Source organism: Electrophorus electricus, chromosome 18 (genome assembly GCF_013358815.1).
Source record: "Electrophorus electricus isolate fEleEle1 chromosome 18, fEleEle1.pri, whole genome shotgun sequence".
Classification (NCBI taxonomy): Eukaryota; Metazoa; Chordata; class Actinopteri; order Gymnotiformes; family Gymnotidae; genus Electrophorus; species Electrophorus electricus.
In genome coordinates this window covers 5611690-5629698 of record NC_049552.1, presented here as the reverse complement: position 1 = coordinate 5629698, position 18009 = coordinate 5611690, and the positions used below count along the sequence as shown (strand labels likewise).

Sequence of the window (18009 nt, the reverse complement as noted above, 5' to 3'; positions counted from 1 at the left end):
TATGATTAATAGATTATTATTATTCTAAACTTTAGTGATGCTAGCTGAGGCCTAACGGTAACCTCTGAAAAATAAAATTTCAGCAATGCTTAGATAAGGACGTTACAAACGTTACATAAACTTACACAGGAATGGACAGTCGTAGAAGCCAACGTTTCTTGCGAAATCAAACTCCTTGTGCTTCAAGAATACACAAAAACAAGTCGTAAAGTAAATAACTTTAGGCCTACCTATAACCAATAGCTAAACTGTAAAACACGGAGGTTTCTTTAAGGTTAATTTGTTTCGTCTCCGCGACTTAGTTCCCACCACGATCAAAACTCTTAACTTCTAATTGGATACATTTCATGTCAGTTACAAACGGTACTTTCGCGATTGGTTTACGCCAAACGTTTAAATTTCACATGGCGTCAAGGATTGCGTAATAGCTTCTTTTTTTCCCTCAGAAAAAAGGAGCTCTGTTGATAAGGGTCTGTTAGAGTAGAGCAAGTAATGCACTTGATTCAGTACTAGTTAATTAGAAAGTCTTTATTTTGCATCAGAATTTTTGGTAAGGCACGATCTTAAAAGCAAATATATTACTGAAACTGAAAAAAAGTTTAAATTTCCATATCGATGCATGGTGAATATAAATACACATTAATTTTGAAATCTCCCTTTTTAAAAACAATGAGATGACAGCAGAAGCAATCTTTATTAGATAAACAAGTCTACTAAATTTGTGCTGACCAAAATCTTTATGCATAGGGACAAGAAAATGAATGCAAATTCAATGGCTTGTAAAAAAAAGAAAGAAAAAAAAAGAAAAAAAAGAAAACCTGGCACAGTGGAGAATTAGACCTTTGAGACTCTCACACAAATGTTTATTTGGGAACCATGTTCATAGGCCTAAATGCAGTCTCGAGTTATACAAAAAGGAAATGACGACTGGTTGATAAACAGTAATGAGCATTTCTGCTTTTAAAGGAATACTGCATCCTTTTACACAATCCAAGCTTGTCATTTTACTAATAAAACTACTGGAAGTAACCACATCACATAAAGCATGTGCTTTTTGTTAGTCTAAGTGTGCTGACATTAATATGGTTAAATAAATATTCGATCCAACAAAACTCGTGTCTTGCAATAATTTTTTGACTCGATTGCTTCATTTTTTGACGTTATAGGGAGATTTCTGATGTGTAAGGAGTGAGAAAAGAAACCTATTTGAAAATGCTGCAGCAAGAGAGTGTTAAACATAAAGCTTCTTTGGCATAAAAATCCCTGAACATGTGTTAAAGAAAAGCCAGCAATTCTAATCTAAAACAGATTCAACATATGAATAAACAACAGCCTCTGGAAATCTTAAGATTGCAGGCAAAGGTCAAAATTGCATATGACATCATAAATAAGAAGAGACTACTGGTTTGGCATAGTGCAGATTGTCTCATGCCTAACACTGCTTTCCCCCTTTAGACCTGGGGTACCTCTTTACCCATATAAGAAAAGCACAAGGTTGGGTTCAATTGGAAGCGTGTTCCTGTTGGGCAAGTTTTGCACACACAGAATAAGTATAACTTACCCTGACAAAGAGGTTCTCATTGAACATCATTTTTGAATATAAACCTGACTTGTATTCAAAACCCATCCAAACAACACTTTGAATACTTTTGCTTGTATTAGAAATGTGTGGTCTGTATGGACCACTATATTAATTGCAGTTGTAACGGTCTGAGAAAAGCAAGGTAGATCTAGAACTGTGAACATAAATTCACTTTATCAGTGGTGATGCGGACTATAAATTACAAATCAAAAATGTACCCAAAAGAAAAAAAAAACAAAAACAACCTGAATCTGTTAATACTGAGTTTCAGGAATTTTTAAAAAGTTTTCTTCGTCTTCATCGGGCCACCATGATTTGGGGTGAGGAAGAGAGGGTGGACATTTTCCAAGTGCTGTGAGAAAACCATGTCATACATGATTTTTAAAACTTCAGATTACCACTATGTACCCAACTTTTTTTCAATACACCACAACCTCCATTTCTTTTAGCAGTGATAGGGTGAAAATGGCTTTTGTTGAAAACTCCAGCCAATGTCCATGCATTTGATGAATGGCATACGTGATCCAGTAGAGGTCAGTGTAGATCCATGTTTTTCACTATGATCTTGGCCAGAAGGGGGACAGTGATCGGTTTACTTCCTGCTTTAGAACAGTATTATCAGCAGAAAAAGACCAACATTCCCAGTGCTAATTCCTATTCCACGGAAAATCGTGGAGAGGAAGCTAATTTTCTGCAAGTCCTCATTTTTAGCATTAATGTTGGAATGACTAGTTAAGGCCAAGAGGTATTTATCAGTGCTGGAGAGTGAATGGAGCTAAATACTGAAATGGTCAATTTTTACATCCATACATTCATGCGTACATACATTTAGACATATACATAGCTTTGACTCTCAATACCACACACACACACACACACACACACACACACACACACACACACACACACACACACACACACACACACACACGCACACACGCACAAACATTCCCTCACTCACTAAATAACAATCAAAAGCAAGACAAATATTAAGTATTAAAAAAGGAATGCACCTTGAGGTCCATCTCTATTGATATGCATAGAAACAAACAAAAATCATAATGGATAAATTGTACAGATACCTAAAGGTAGTGAAACGCTTTCTAGCCATCGCCTTTAAAACTAATGTTAGTGTAATAAAAGACAAACAAGTCACAGAAATAACACTACTGCACATTTTTGACAAAACACTTTTTTTGGAGGGTCAGCTTTTGCATATACACAGAACAGAACAAAACAAATAGGCACATATATCAGTTTTCCACATCTGAGACCAGAATGTATAGAAGCCCTCACAAGGCCGAAGCACAAACTGGCGAACGGTTTGGTGTGTTTCAGGAAAGTGTAGACGACTCATAGCTCGCTGCACACTTGTGAAAATATCATGTATGGGAGGCTAATCACGGAGGAAGCCAGATGTCATGCTTGCAATGGGTTTTTGCTCCCGCACACTTCCTTAAGAACACACAACAGCAGCTGCTTCCGCTGTTATGGTTCCAGGCTGCCGTCACACTGTGGTCTCACTCTTCCAAATCCCGCCCCTCATCCCCACCGAACCCTGCGATTGGTCCGTGCTGCTCGTGTCCAGCTGGATCACAGAGCCTTTCAGGGTCCCATTGGGTGCAGCAGGGGTGGGTGAGGTGGTAGTCCCGATGACCGTCGCCATGGCGACGTTCAGCGGGAACGAGCTCCGTCTGGAGTCCCTGTCGACTGCGGCAGCCGTTTTGAGGTTGTCCCGGCTGGCGCTGCGGCGCTGCGCATTCTGCTGCGTGGCCACGCGGCTTGCCACGGAGGGCAGCAGCGGGAAAGGCTTCCGGCCCCCGCTGCTGCCACCGTCGCTGCCCTCTGAGAGGCTTGTCGCTAGCCCCTCCCCACGGGGCCTCCCATTGGTCAGCGGCCCATTCTGGCTCTCTGAGTGGCTGTTCCGGAGGCTCCCGTTCTCGCTGGACGCGGGCCTGTGAAGATGATGCACTTGTTCCATCCCAGGGGGGCCCAGGGCTCCCACGCTACCCCCACCCCCACCGCCCCGCAAGGCCTTGAGCCGATAGTGTCCCCTCCCCTCCCCCCGGTGGTGGTACAGAGCACCGCCCGCTTTAGTTCGACCGCCGGCCTTCCTCCTCTGCGGCTGCTGGGTCGGAGCGGTGGCGTTGGGCGCGGATGGAGCGTCGTTGGCGGGCTTGCTGCTGCTGTTGTTGTTGTCCGTGCTTGTGCTGGTGTTGGTGCCGGCACCTGTCGGGGCACGGCCGGCGCTGTGGGCGTTGTCCTGCGTCACCTGCAGAAGGTTGGTGAGTTTGCAGGGCCCGGTGCCGGTGCTACCCGCGCCGCTGGGCGTGGATGATGACCTGGCGGAGGAGGAGTAGTTGTTCGGCTCAGCCGGCGGTGGCGGACAACCCGCGAAAAGCGGCGAGCCCCTCTCTGAGGCGCTCTGCCCGCTGACGCCAGCCGTGCAGGGCGGCCCGTAGGCAGGCATGGGCTGCGAGCGATGGTAGCCCGGGCAGCAGCTTAGCCAGGCCGCCTGGACATCCAGGCGCTTGAAGCAGTGATGGAGGACCAGAAAGACGCCCAGGCCGGTGGCCACGCCCCCATACAGGCAGCTGAAGAGCTTCCTCTCCCTGTCCGCATGCCACATAGCCATCGCGCCGCAGCACCACGTGAGCACAAACACCAGCTGTGTCGCCAGCAGCGCCAAAAACTGTGCCTTTGGTGAGTGCAGGTCCTCTGGCGCCGCCCTGGCACGCACCGGGCCGACCGCGGAGTCTGTTGAGAGCAGGCTGGTGCTGCCGCTGAGAGCCGGTTGGGCCTCGGGCGGCGGGGTGGAGCCAGAGGCGGAGCTGGACGGCTCTTTGGCCCTCTGGGAGTTTTGACACCTCAGGCGAGTCACAGTGCACAGGAAGTAGATCCAGGTCACCACGATCACCAGGCCAGCCGGAACATAGAATGCGCCGATACTAGGTTGCCATAGCAACCAGCAGCTGCACAAGGGTCAGAGGCAGTAAAAAGGTCAGAGGGCAAAGGCAACGAATTACTCAGATGACAGAAATACAAAAAGAGCTCTGTATTAAAGACTCCTGTTAAAAGGGGCTACACAGGATTGCCAGAATGTGTAATAAATCTAAGGTTGCCGTAACGAGGGTCAAAGGGCGAGTGTGTTATGAATGAGACCATATGGAAAAAATGTTGCTCCCAGTTGTACTGCTGCGGCCCCGGTACTCACTAAGGTATGCCGTCTCCGTAGTTGTTGATGTTGACAGCTGCTGTGATCCCGCATATGATCAGGGGAACACCCCCAGCAATCAGATAAAACCTGCAGAGAGGCACAGAGCGGAAAATGTTCCAGATGAACAACTGTGACAAGAGGAAGCGTCAGTAACCCACAACAAGATTTGAACGGTAGGCATCTAAGTGCATCTAAAAGCAGTTATGTAGGTTATAAAGTAATCTGTATCAAGGATCAGAATCTTCTAGCCAGTAACTTCATAATGTATTTAAGAAGCTGTACTTTCATCATTTCAAAAATCAATTCTATTATAATCAGCTAGATTATGTTTGGTTAAAAATGTTACATTTTACATTGTATTAGCCCTGTTAGGCCACATTTGAGCCTCTTATTAAAAGCTATAGAAGAACTGCTGTAAGTGGGGTGGGAGAAAGGAGGGAACATGGATGTGATTTATCCCAGGGAGCAGACCCTGTGTCTGGGCAGATCCCCGCAGGCTGGGTGGGTAGCATGGAAGTCAGGGGCAAAAGGTTGAGAGGTCAGTGGTACAGTGTGAGAAACCCAGATTGGAGGGAGGGGGCAGGGCTGTATTTATGTTCCTATGTGGGTCTTCATGTGTGACTGTCAGTTAGCATTAGCCCTTATTAGATTAATGGCTTTCCTCTTCACTTCTGTGTAATCCATTTGCCTTACATTCTCCCCGCCCCCTTCTTTCTAAACTCCAGCTCTCCAACAGATGGCTCTTGATTTCTGGAAGACAATGGTGCCTTTTGACCAGTCAGGTCTGGAATCGTGGTGGTCTTTTGACTAGTCAGGTCCGAGATCGTGGTGGTCTTTTGTGCTTACATGCTCGTCTTTAAAGAGTACAGTATGCTCCAAGATGTCATGTTCGCCTCTGTCGAGCCCATAAAACCCTTTTTATTTTTCTCCATCAAAGGCCAGCATGCCAAAATAGCTAAACTACCACATAGCTTCGCACAGTGCCATCACTGTCCGCGTAGCAAGCGCGTCCGGAATCGGCTCTGCGGAATTATGGTGGGGGGCGGTAAATTCTTCTGTTGCCCCCTGACGACATCACTCACCTGAGCATGGGCCGCTGGACAGGCGGCACCCCGGCCTCGCCCTCCGGTTGCCGTGGAGACTGCCACAAGGCTTCCTTGTAGAGCACACGTGCACTGATCCCAATCCACAACAGAGTGGACAAAGAAGAGTAGTGCAGAACAATACCCACCTAACACACACACACACACACACACACACACACACACACACACACACACACACACACACACACACACACACACACACACGACAGAAACTCATGCATGGACTGTGCATTTATAGTATTTGGCAAACGCCCTTGTCCAGAGCGACTTACAGAAGTGCTTTGTGGTGTCTATCAAAAACACGCCCTCGTCCTATATTAGGTCCGCTGCTCCAGCAGAGTTTATGATAAGCTCGAGATCAGGTAAACTTAGTGTGCAGTTTATGCTTACTGCTTGACACACGACTGGGTAGCCGGTCAGGGTAATGCCCCCTGCGAACACCGCCATCGTCATGGCGATGTGGAAACAGGTGTTGAGGAGGGTGTGCCAGCTCTTCCTGGTAATCCTGATGGAGCTGAGGAAGAAGGAGGACACATGAGATGATCCAGCTGTGTTCTCCTCTTAGCCTGTTTTTGCTGTTCTTCAGAAAAAGCACCTCTACACTGTGCACCATAAGTGTAAGTTCAAGCAACGCACACACACACACACACACACACACACACACACACACACACACACACACACACACACACACACACACACACACACACACACAGACACGCACACACAGACACACACCCTACCTGTGGTGCAAAATGTATGTGAAGATGATGGTAAAGAGGCAGAGGAGAAGTACTGCAGTGCAGGTGTAGACCACCGGATGGAGCACTTCCACAGGAATGGGGGTCAGACCTGGGAAATTAGGCACCTCCTGAGAGAGAACGAGAGAGAGAGAGAGAGAGATATGGTGAGTGAGAAGAATTACCCAACTCACATACTATGCGTTCACATAGACAGACTAATTGCATCCTCCTCCTCTTTGATAAGTTATAACAGGCTACATTCCTTGGTCACTGTTTGGCCAAACACAGCATGCAACTCAAGCTCTAATTAAACTCGACCATTATTCCGAACGCTGTTACATTTCGAGATATGACATGAAGGATATGAAGGCCGACCGGGAGCCAAGAACAGCATGGCCACGACGATCCTCTCAACAGCGAGCCGCGTTTCCAAACACACAAATAAGCTTTTACGTCCCTTGTCCGAGGATGTTTGGGTTAGGGGGGATGCGGTGTTAAATGACTGTAGGTAACGAGGTGCGCATCCTCCTAAGGAATGTGTCTGTCCACACATTAGGGCAGGCGGGGCACAGAAGCTCATTAGCGAGATAACAGTCACCGTAGCTAACCTATCGGGCTGTGCCTGTCACACTCTGCTGTCAGCTGCCTTGCATGAACTCCTCACAGTGGCATGAGTTCCATAAATACAGACAATTCATTACTTTTTGTGTTCCCATATTGGAGATGGCTGGTAAAAATGCGATCGGGAATTCACTCACACGAAACAGCTCATATATATGCCACTGACCAACTATATAGGAGATTGGAATGTTGTGGTTCTCAACCCGTTTCCCAGAGATGACTGTTTTTGCTCTCCGAACATACTTGGACTTCACAATCACGGTCACTGAATTGCTGGTACAGATGTTCTGAGAACTGGGATATCACAAGTTGTGGACTGGACTGGGGTCCATAAGAACAGGGTTGAAAACCGCTATTTTAATCCATTAAGCAGTTATAATCCGTAAGATCAGTTCACATCCGTGTGAAAGACACAGCTGGTATTTGATGGCTTTGACCCACATCCTTACCTGAAGCACAGCATAGTTGCTGAGCACAGAGCAGTGGAGCGTGGAGGTGCTTGAGTCACTGTGGGCCAGCTGACAGCCATCTGAACGCCAACTCCCATGATGCTTGAGTGCCTGCAGGCTCCAGTGGGCAGCCACAGGGTCACTGCCAGGTGACGTGTGTCGTAGTGACACTATGATAGGAGCAGACTGGTTCCACATGGTGCAGCCATCTAAGAGACGAAGACAGAAAAGGTGAGAAAGAACGGTCATCTGAGGCGAATGTGGGGCTATTGGGTAAAAAACATTTTTGAGAATTCGCATTATTGGATTTGCTAAATTGAGTTATTGCCTGCAGGAAAGAATGATGTCAGTCTTTTTCCAGGACTCTACTTTTATGCCATTTTCCAGCACTTTACATTCTTTCAAGCCTTATAAACTACCGTGAACACATTGTGTGAAGCAACCTCACGCCCATGGATCTCAGCCAGGATTTGGTCAGCGCCTTTATAACGTCTGCATCAGTTCTGGTGTATTTCTCCATCAAACACTTTATCGCGTATTATGTCGTTTGGTATTTAATAGTGTTTAGTGCCACTCCCTGCTTGGTGCTGCCGGACAGCAGGTGACTCACCGAGGCCTGCGTAAATGACCGGTGTGTTGGCGCTGCGTCTTTGAGTGTGGTCAGATGTACTGCTGGCGTTTCCAATGAAAGGGAAGAACCTTCCTGTGCGGAAAGCCACAAACTGCAGTTTGCAGTCCGTCGGAGCACTCGGAGGAAAGAGAGATGGAGGGAGGGAGACCGAAGCAAGTGCCACGGCATTCTGAAAAGAAAAAAAATAGTAACATCACAGAGTATTAGCAGCGTTTATTGTATTACAATAAATTAAGATCCGTTTTTTAACATTAGGACACGACACATTTTTCGAACATTTCTTTTTACTAGAACTTTTTATTCTATGGCACCTTTAAAGGGAAAGCATTTAGTGAAGTGTTGTGGGTTCCAGTGGTACAACGGAAGCGTAACTGCTGCTCGTTGGTGGAGTCTATCGTTTCCAATCCAGAACTGATTCCTGAGCTCTCCCGTCTCTGATATGCAGTGCAACTCATGCCAGTAAAGTGGGCGGGGCGTATCAAGTGTGCTTCAATCACGATGTTCCGAGACATCTGCAGGTAGACCAAGGCAGTGGTAAATATTATTTAAAGATTTCAAAAAACATCTTACTATGTTCTGTCTTCATTATGTTTTTATTCTTTGTCACAAAAAAAACCAGATCACATCTAAGAGCATAAAAACAAATGTCTTTATCAATAACCATAAAGCACCCTGATTTCACGCAGTGCCCGTCACAAAATGATTGCTTTTTGTGTTGTGAAGCTTCTACTTGTTCCACTGCGGCAGGCCCTGCCCTACAGCAAGACCAGTGTGAGTGGCTGTGACCTCCAGGCTCCCCCACCCCACGCTAGCCACTGAATGCTGCGTTTGTCCTGTGAGCGAGAGTGGGCTCCGGGGTTACACAGCAGTGCACTCTGGGAGAATAAACACGGCGTCTAAACTTAGGGCTCCTACAGATGTCCAGGAAATTGGAGATATGCTCGGTACCATCCTTCAACCCAAAAAAAACGCTGACGTTACCAACAGCGAACGAACAGCCGTGAAAAATGGCCATCTAAATCAGATAATGCTAAGTGACGCCTTTCATTCATCTTTACGTACTTAGACTTTCTTGGGTGAAGTGTTCCTTAAAGAGGGACTGATGGTCCTGTGGCGTGACCTACCATCGAGAGGTCCTGAGCGAGGGGTTCCAGCTGAGGCCAGGCCAGCGACTCCAGGGAGTGCACAATGGAGCTGCAAACCCTCTCTTCTCTCTGAGCCCGGGACAGGATCTGACCGTCCACTTGCATCAGGTTACTCGCCATCTCTACCAGAATCTCCGACAGCTGTGACACCAATAGGGTCTCAGGACCGAATATCTGTTGCAATTTGTGTTGCAATCTCTGCTCACAGGAAAGCTCAGTTTTAACGTTCACAGATGATACACGCGCGCGCACAAACGCACGCGCACGCGCACACAAAGATGGATGCACAGACTGCACCAACCTCACGTTGCTGTTTGATATAGTCCATGAATTTCTGCATCATCTGTGCCACATAGAGAACATCCACTGTGTCTGTGAAGCCTGCTGCCTCCAGAGTGTAGGACCTCACCTGATGTGCTAACGTCACAGCGCTGGAAGCATTGATGGGACTCTAGAGCATCAAACCAGAAGCAAGAAACATTCTCGACTAAATATCTGTTTAGAGTGTAATAAGACATGTCACACAACTGCAATACATCTATAATACACAGTAGAATGAGCATGATCAAAATCTGATTGCTAACTACTGAAAGCTATGGCGACCGAAGCGACTGAACTTCCAGTATATACTTATTTGGGTCACTGTAGAAGGATTACCAGTATGAAATTGTGGAGGACATTGGTGATGTCATTGGTGTAGAGACACTGAGAGTAGTCTCCTTCTTCCCAGCGCCCAGAACGGTCGCAGTAACGAGATGCCTTCTTCTGGTCCACACCACCCCCTACAGCTATGGCTGGGTAATGCAGCTGCAGGCAGTGCTGATATGAGGTGATTCCAGCCAGAGTTCTTGGCCATCTGCAGAATGGGGACATAGCCATGAATACCCACAAGACATCCGTGCCAGCAATATTATACAGTATTTACTTTGCATAATTAGAACAGAATTGGAGTTATTTTGTGCAGAAAATAATGCTATGTGGAATTCTTAGATGTCTAGCTTGGTACCGAAGATCAATGTAGACTTTTATATCCTTTTTGCTTGTTGTAAAATTAGCCAGCAGGTGTAATTATGAGGTGTGGGTCTAGTCCTCCTGACCTGAACTCTCCTCTGTTATTGGTCACTCTCTGCTCAGGGCAGAAGGTGGCGCTGTTCTCTAGAACCACGATCTCCACGCTGCGCGAGATGTTTCCCCGGCCCGTCGACACCACGCACTCCCACTCGCCGCTCGCCTCCACGTGCACGTTCGCCAGGATCAGCTCGCTGTGGAGAGAACGGTCAGTCAGGAGGACGGGGACATCGCGCGGCGTCTCCCATTAGCCCGGCCGTGGAGGTTACCTGGTGACGAACGTGCAGTCGTGCACCACATTTGCCTCCAGCAGAACTCCGTCCGAGGGATCGTTCGTCACGGCCTGACCTTGGTGGCGCCAGTGCAAGGCCGTGATGTTGTCCACCAGGGCGGCGGTACAGTGGAACGGCAGCCTGTCTCCTTTGAACACAATCTGGCGCAGGGAGGGTAACAGGGAGAGCGTGTGCAGCTCTAAAGGGCCTTCTGGGAAACACAAGAAAACATACAGTCGTTCCCCAGAAGCTAACAGCACCTACCAGACAGGAAAAATACAGCTGGGAGTACCCAACACGATACTGTGCATCACTGTGACATAAAATGGCATATGCTTCTGGATTTTGTAGCTTTAATCTTTTGACTAGTATCAGCTATTTTCTGTACAATTTCCCTTCTGTGTATTTTGCCCAGCTTGGGTAAACAGAAATGGTTTTATTAAAGTATTATTTTACACTGGTGTGGTTTCTCTGTGCAAGAGGATTCACTACTGGTGTTATGCTTTGTCCAGTATGTATGAACGTAGAACATTGGTGGGCCTTCCAGAATGCTAAGAAACCAACCTGTTAGCTATCGTCTTAGGAAATAACTGAAGAAAGTCTGATTCTAGTCACTCCTCTGTAGCAGGAGGTGCAACACAGTCATTTTCTAGTGGAACTTTGCTTTCCTGTTGTTGGTTGACCCCATCAGGCTGATTGCAAGATAGTCGGGCTGAATCAGATATGTTCCGCGGTTTTTAGATTATTGGCAAGCGTCCTTTATTCATAACACCCAAACCACAGAGGAATTGCTTATAGACAGTCAGCACTATCTGTCACTTGCCAAGACAAATATGTTTTAAGAGTCACGGAGGAAAGAATGGTGACATGAGCTGATATTGAAACAGCAGCAGGAAGTCTGGTTTGAGGCCCCGAGACGCCTCCTGGAAAAAAAAAAAAAAAAAACCCACCTCAGCACATACCTCACGGCGAGATCAGACACGGTCCGACTATATGAGCCTCAGAGAAACCAAATCAGACCCCCAGCCACAGAGGACAGAGTGCAGAATGATGGGCTATGAAAAAAGGAGGTGTTTGCATCTGGGCACCTGGGATTTGAACCGAGTGCCAGCAGAATTCCACCAAGCAGCCAGGATGCTGTGGCGACCAAAGGAGGGCAGGCCTTCCAGAAAGGTGGGTGAATTTTCAAAACAGCACTGGAATCCTGTGACCCCCCCCCCCCTTCCAGAATCCAGGAGCTTTTATTTTAGTAAGCTGAAACTTTCTCAGTATTTAACTTTCCCCTCACTCTTCCCCTCCTCTGGAGTATACGTTTATGAGGACCCACGCATATTTAAGATGCTTCGTTTGGGCCGGTTTTCTCATATGCAGTGTATAATCTCCACGTTGACATACATGGATGCATATTTTTCTCACAACAAGCACTTTTGGGCAGTCTTTGTCTCACTTTTCAACAGACTGTTCCTGCAAAATCCTCTCGCCAGTTTTCCAGACTATCCAAACTATGAAAAATATTCCCAAACCTCCAGTTCTACTAACTGGACCAAATCAACCATCCTCCCACTCAACATGAACTTCTCAGACATGGAATTTCTTCCCATTCCCATAACCGCTCGGCAGATCACATATTTGGCCTAAGAAGTCTCCACCCTGTTGTCAGAACTGCCAAAACTCAATTTCAGTTCATTACTCACAACTATAAATGATAACCTCCAACGCTGAATGAACCCCCCACATCTACTCATTGGCAGAATATTTACTATCTGAATGGCAGTATTACCAATAGTAAACATCTTATTTACTCCCACTCAACCTCCCTCTGCCTGCCATAAAACGTTAGACTGCATCATCCACAACTTTTAGTGGAAAAAAATAATTTAGCCTTGCCATTTATTAATCCAACACTCAAATACCACCACAGTCGGAAAAGTCCAGTCCTCAAAAAAGCATCAACTCTGACAGCCTGGCAGAAATTTCACAAGCTCAGAAATGGATTTAGTATCTTTTGTTCCCAGCAACAAAAAGATACAAACCAAATACAAATGGACAGAAAAGGGTGTTAGTCATTTCAGTCACATTTTTCAGAACAGTAACTTTGCATCTTTGTCACATCTAACCCAGACACGCTGAGAACAACCAGTTTCCTCCAACTCAGATACATCATGTGTTCAAAAATCAAAGACAAAGAAATTATATTAGATCCACCCCATCAATTTCAGACTTTCTCAGTAATTCCTTTTCAAACAATCTCGTATCCAAAGTGTATAGATTAATATCTAAATCAAACCCAACAATTTTAGGCCAATGAAAAAATGGGAAGATCATCTCACAGTTCTTCACACTGCTGACATCTGGACTCACGTTCTTAAAAACGCATTTAACAACACCAACCTTTATCTTATGCAATATAAAGTAAACAGACTACACTACACTAGCCAAAGATTACCTAAAACAGGATGGGTGGTCACTGAAATTTGCCCTCACTGTTCACTAAATACACCAGACAACTATATACATGCCATGTGGTATTACCAACCCATCATACACTTCTAGCAACATGTTAGAAAACAATTAAGTGACGCATCAGCAGTCAGGTTAATGGAAACAATCAGCAGAGCACTGCTGGTGGCACTAGCCGTTGCCAAGACAACCATTTTGATTAACTGAAAATCAAGAAAAATGTTACTGTTAATCACCGGGAGAAAACTTCCTTTCAGACCATATATCAATGGAAAAGCTTTTGGCATTTATCAAAAATAAATCTCCAGATTCAACGCAACCTTGACAGCACTCTGTACTGATTATTGGTCCTACATAAGGGGATGGTGTGAATAATGGCAGACAAAAAAAATCCTTTTCTCACCACAGGTCAGTTCGCTCTCTTGCACGTCACGGAGTTGTCTGTTTTGGAGCTTTCTGGGGTACGCGCAAAACGTTTCTCCACCGAGCCGGGCCGAACTGGTGCGGAAAAAGCCTGGCACCCAGCGCAGGCTGCAATCACATGACAGGAACTCCGAGTCAAAGTTCCTGTTCGGGAAGGAAGAGGAACTTACTTCCATATAGGATAATTTGATCCTGATTTAAATCTGACAGTTGATATTAAAAAGTCCTTGTGACATGAACACACAGGCAGATGAAAACATATGTGTGCATGCAATGAATTAATCTCCAAGATCTGCGTTTCTCGCCGTTCTGTAGGTGACCCTTGGGCTGTGCAAGGGTTTCTGAGATAATCTGTCATGCTCACAGACCCTGAGCAGAGCGTGCACTTTCTCTTGAATGGCGCAGGAGACTGGGTTAAATATCAGCCAGATCTTCCACGGTCACATTACAGGATTAACCCGTCATACCTGACAAAGAAACAAGCCTTCTTCTCATATGAGCTAAAACCACAGCTGGGAATTACCATCAGGGATCAAACACGCACGTCCACGGATAAGCGTGCTTACATACATATATTAATCGGTGCTTCTCAGAGGCTGATCTAGGAACAGTGGCTGTAGAACATTGGACTCTAAAGCCAATATGACTGTTTTTTTTTTTGTTTGTTTGTTTGTTTGTTTTTTTTGCACTGACCCTTTTGTACTGACTGCAGTACAGCATGCACCTTCGACCAGTGCTGCCCATTGCGTATAGAGAAAAACACGATAACGACATTGCTTTCTGAGTTTCAGCCATTCCAGTTTTGTCCTGCGGTAGGCCGATTTGGAGTGGAGTGGCTGCAGCAGGTTTCGCCAGCGTGCTTTGTTACTCACACCAGCTTTAGAGATGAAAGCTCCTGGAAAATGTTCGGATCCAGTGAGGAGAAGATGTTGCCTGAGATGTTACTGAAGGACAAGGACACACACACACACACACACACACACACACACACACACACACACACACACACACACACACACACACACACACACACACACACACACACACATTTAGAGAACAAGTGGCTCACTGGTCAGGGACATGACATCATTGTCCACGGTTGTGTGTCTCTCACGACTTACAGTTTGGTAAGGTTCGCGAGTCCCTGGAAAATGTCTGGAGTGAGGCAGCCAATCCGGTTGTTGGACAGGTCACTGTAAACAATGAGAAACGGGGTACACAGAACGGTTCAACACAGCCGCCCAGCCAATACAGTGCTCTGCGCAGTCCAGTTTGGCAGCGGGCTTTAAAATGCTCAAAGATACGAAGTGGGAACGTCCTCTAAAAAGCCTATATGTGAAAGCGTAATGAGTACAAGCTAATGTCAGATACACAAACTACTATAAACTCATCATAACATAACCCAAACAAGACGAGACAGGGGCCCATTAAAGAGCACCAGGGAGACACACTTGTGTCTGCCTCTGCTTAGACTTAGACTTGCATCTTCTGGTGCGTCCTCTGCTGTTTGAACTGATCCACCCGGAGCATGTCGCTATCTCTGCAACGCTTATTTAGACAAGCCTACGGATCCGTCTCTGACAAAACACCCGCCAGGGAACGAATGGGAGTACACGCAGCAGCTGGAGGGCCAGAGAGCAAGTCGGCCTTTTCGGTCGCCATGTTGCCTTCTGGGATTGCGTTCGAGTCAGGGGCAGACGCTGTCCCTATGGCGACACAGACAGGCTGGATCTGTATTCCCTGGGTGAGCTCTGCTTCAGTTAAATCGATTCTCCTCTTGACACGCTCGCGAGAAACCGCCACGGGCTCGCGGTCCTTCCAGGAAGCCCGACGAGACACAAGCAAGCGGTCAGTGAGCAGCCCACTGCTGCTCCTAGCGCCCGCTGCGGGGACCTTCGAGGGGTCTGTGGTTCCCACGACAACAGGCTGGAGCATTTGCCTTACTGGAGCTGCTTGCAAAACCGGCTGGAAAGAAGCCTGCATTTAATCATGATGTCAGACTACAGATATCCCCAACTCAGCCATAATCTTAATCTTGTAGACGGTCATTGGCACACGTCTTCAGTGCTTAATTTTGAAGAATTTTTTTATGATGAGAGAAAAAAAACCCCAAAAAACTACTGTATCCCGTGACACAGCACAGTTGTAAAATGGTCCACGTGATGTTTCTGTATCTATGGTGAAAGACTTTATTATCATCAGTATTATCATAACTGGAGAAGATACGTTGTTCTGTTCTCTCTGTCATATGGGAATAATACCGTCCATCTTAACTGAAGCGTGCATCACTTACAGTTTCCGCAGCACTGTCAGACTCTGAAAGGCTCCGGGCATCACTGCGCTGATCAAGTTATTCCTGAGGTCCCTGCAGAGATGAGATACACCGCTGAGATGTGGGAGAGACAAGGCACTTGGTCGAGACATGTGTGAGACAAGAATCAGGGCGCCATTTACGAGCACAAATTGAATACAGTTTGAGGAGATTATTACGGAAAGACATAAAAGATTAAGTGTGTAATGCTTTGTTGAGTGGAAGGTTTTTAGTGACTGTTACACACTTAGTACAAGTTTACAATAGAAAGGAGAGAGAGAAGAGTTTAGGAATTTAAAGTGGTATCCCCTACTCTAGTTGAGTATAGCTGTAAGTGGTAACCAAGCCATTACTTGAAATGATCATACAAACCTGCTGTTCTGAAACAAACATTTTTCTTCTTTTTGCTCTTTTTTTAACATTAAAAGAAAATCATATCATCACCTATTCCCATGCGCACGCAAACACACACACACACACACACCATACACACACCCACACACACAGACACACACAGACGGTTCATGGCTGACCGTTTTAGCACACGGCCTTTGAGCTCATTAGAGCGTGGCTCTCTCCCATTCGTTTGAAAAGCAGGAAATACGCCTGTACGTCATCACCACGGAGAAGAAATGCGCTGACCATCTGGCCATACAATTCAGCAAAGAGGCAAATCTCAGAAGCAAAGAAAACGCCAAATACCAAGCGAAATTCAGAAGGAGTTCGGCAAAGACAGTATGCGAAGAAACTTTTACATTTTTTTTCTGAAGAGACTCTCTCACGAGATTACACCCTCCCTGGCCGACCATAAATATTCATTTTTAAAAACACACTTTGAAGATCCGGTTTCATGCTGACTCTCTCTCCTCTCTCTCTCTCTCTCTCTCTCTCCCCCCTTTCTCCCGGTCTCTCTCCTACCCTCTCTCTATATTAGCCCATATCCATGTGTTGAAACACTTAGCCCCTCACACCCTCTTAACACAAACATACTAACACCCTGCAAATTAACCTCTGAAACCCTTGGAAAGATATTTATTAGCCAGGTGGGAACTGGGCTGGATGAGGAGGGTCAGCTTATGCCTCATAATGGCCTCCCCTCGTATGACACATGTAAAGGTCCCGGTTCATCTTGCTAGCAGCCTTTCATTCTAGAAACTTCCTCAGAGCTCCCTGTTGGGAGATTTCCAACCTTCACCGAGCCTAAATTTAAGGAAGAGGGGACCTGTTTTATCTCCACACTCCCTTTATTTATTGGCTACTGCAGAAGGGAAGATTCCAGCCCTGCCAAACGTATGGACAACCACACGTGGGGTTATCCTCTCTGGAGCTTCCAAAATGAAAGCCTATATATAAAACCTCAGGCTTTTCCCAGAGCGTCCCCCTGGCCCTGAGCCAAAATATGGACGGGGCTGTGCCGGAGTTGTTTGTTTTTGATCGGATCCGTATGAAAGCGGAAAACAGCCCGGCCCCGGCGGTGCAGCGCACTGGGGGTCAGGGGTGACACGCCTCGGAGAAAGGGACGCAGGCCAAAACCTCAAGCGCCCATATCGGGATCAGCTTAAAGTTCTCTTAAATTGAGCATGACATATTTGGAATGACAGGATTTTAAAAAGGCGAGACGACTAACATGGTAGAATATTAGTGTCTAAGTAAATATTCAGATTGAAAAAAAAAATGGAATAATCACGTTTCATGTTTCAAATAAAATAGTTAATAAATATTAGGGGAAAAAAACGTGATTAGGTCTAAAGCAGTGTTTATTGTGTTACCCTACGGGCGCTAGAGTGACATTGCTTTTCAGATGGTTTATATAATTTCAATTGATTCAGGTGTTTCAGATCATTTTAAATGAATGACATAATTAGCCTCTAACATCTACTCAATCAACCTCTGACCTCAGTATGCATCAATCAGATATCCAAGTCACACACACGCACACGCACACACACATACACAGACACACACGCAGTGTTGATCTTGA

At 46.1% G+C, this 18009-nt stretch overlaps 1 protein-coding gene across 5 annotated transcripts in view; it reads right to left on the bottom strand.

Annotated features, from left to right (window-relative positions):
- Positions 1–513: 513 nt before the first annotated feature.
- Positions 514–18009, bottom strand: part of adgra2 (adhesion G protein-coupled receptor A2) — a 48738-nt gene continuing 31242 nt past the window's right edge. For 3 of the 5 annotated variants that reach the window (XM_035536234.1, XM_035536235.1, XM_035536236.1), the window contains 17 exons: positions 16011–16082; positions 14839–14910; positions 14590–14661; positions 13698–13861; positions 10832–11045; positions 10592–10756; positions 10152–10350; positions 9796–9945; positions 9474–9692; positions 8661–8861; positions 8329–8518; positions 7719–7927; positions 6649–6776; positions 6296–6419; positions 5882–6030; positions 4797–4886; positions 514–4554 (listed from right to left, as the gene is read on the bottom strand). In XM_035536234.1, coding sequence (XP_035392127.1) covers positions 3090–4554; positions 4797–4886; positions 5882–6030; positions 6296–6419; positions 6649–6776; positions 7719–7927; positions 8329–8518; positions 8661–8861; positions 9474–9692; positions 9796–9945; positions 10152–10350; positions 10592–10756; positions 10832–11045; positions 13698–13861; positions 14590–14661; positions 14839–14910; positions 16011–16082 — 3883 coding nt within the window. In that variant the 3' untranslated portion in view covers positions 514–3089. Of the gene's footprint in view, positions 4555–4796; positions 4887–5881; positions 6031–6295; positions 6420–6648; positions 6777–7718; positions 7928–8328; positions 8519–8660; positions 8862–9473; positions 9693–9795; positions 9946–10151; positions 10351–10591; positions 10757–10831; positions 11046–13697; positions 13862–14589; positions 14662–14838; positions 14911–16010; positions 16083–16561; positions 16772–18009 lie in introns of those variants that run through there. The other 2 variants (XM_035536237.1, XM_027025030.2) reach the window with 2 other exon arrangements.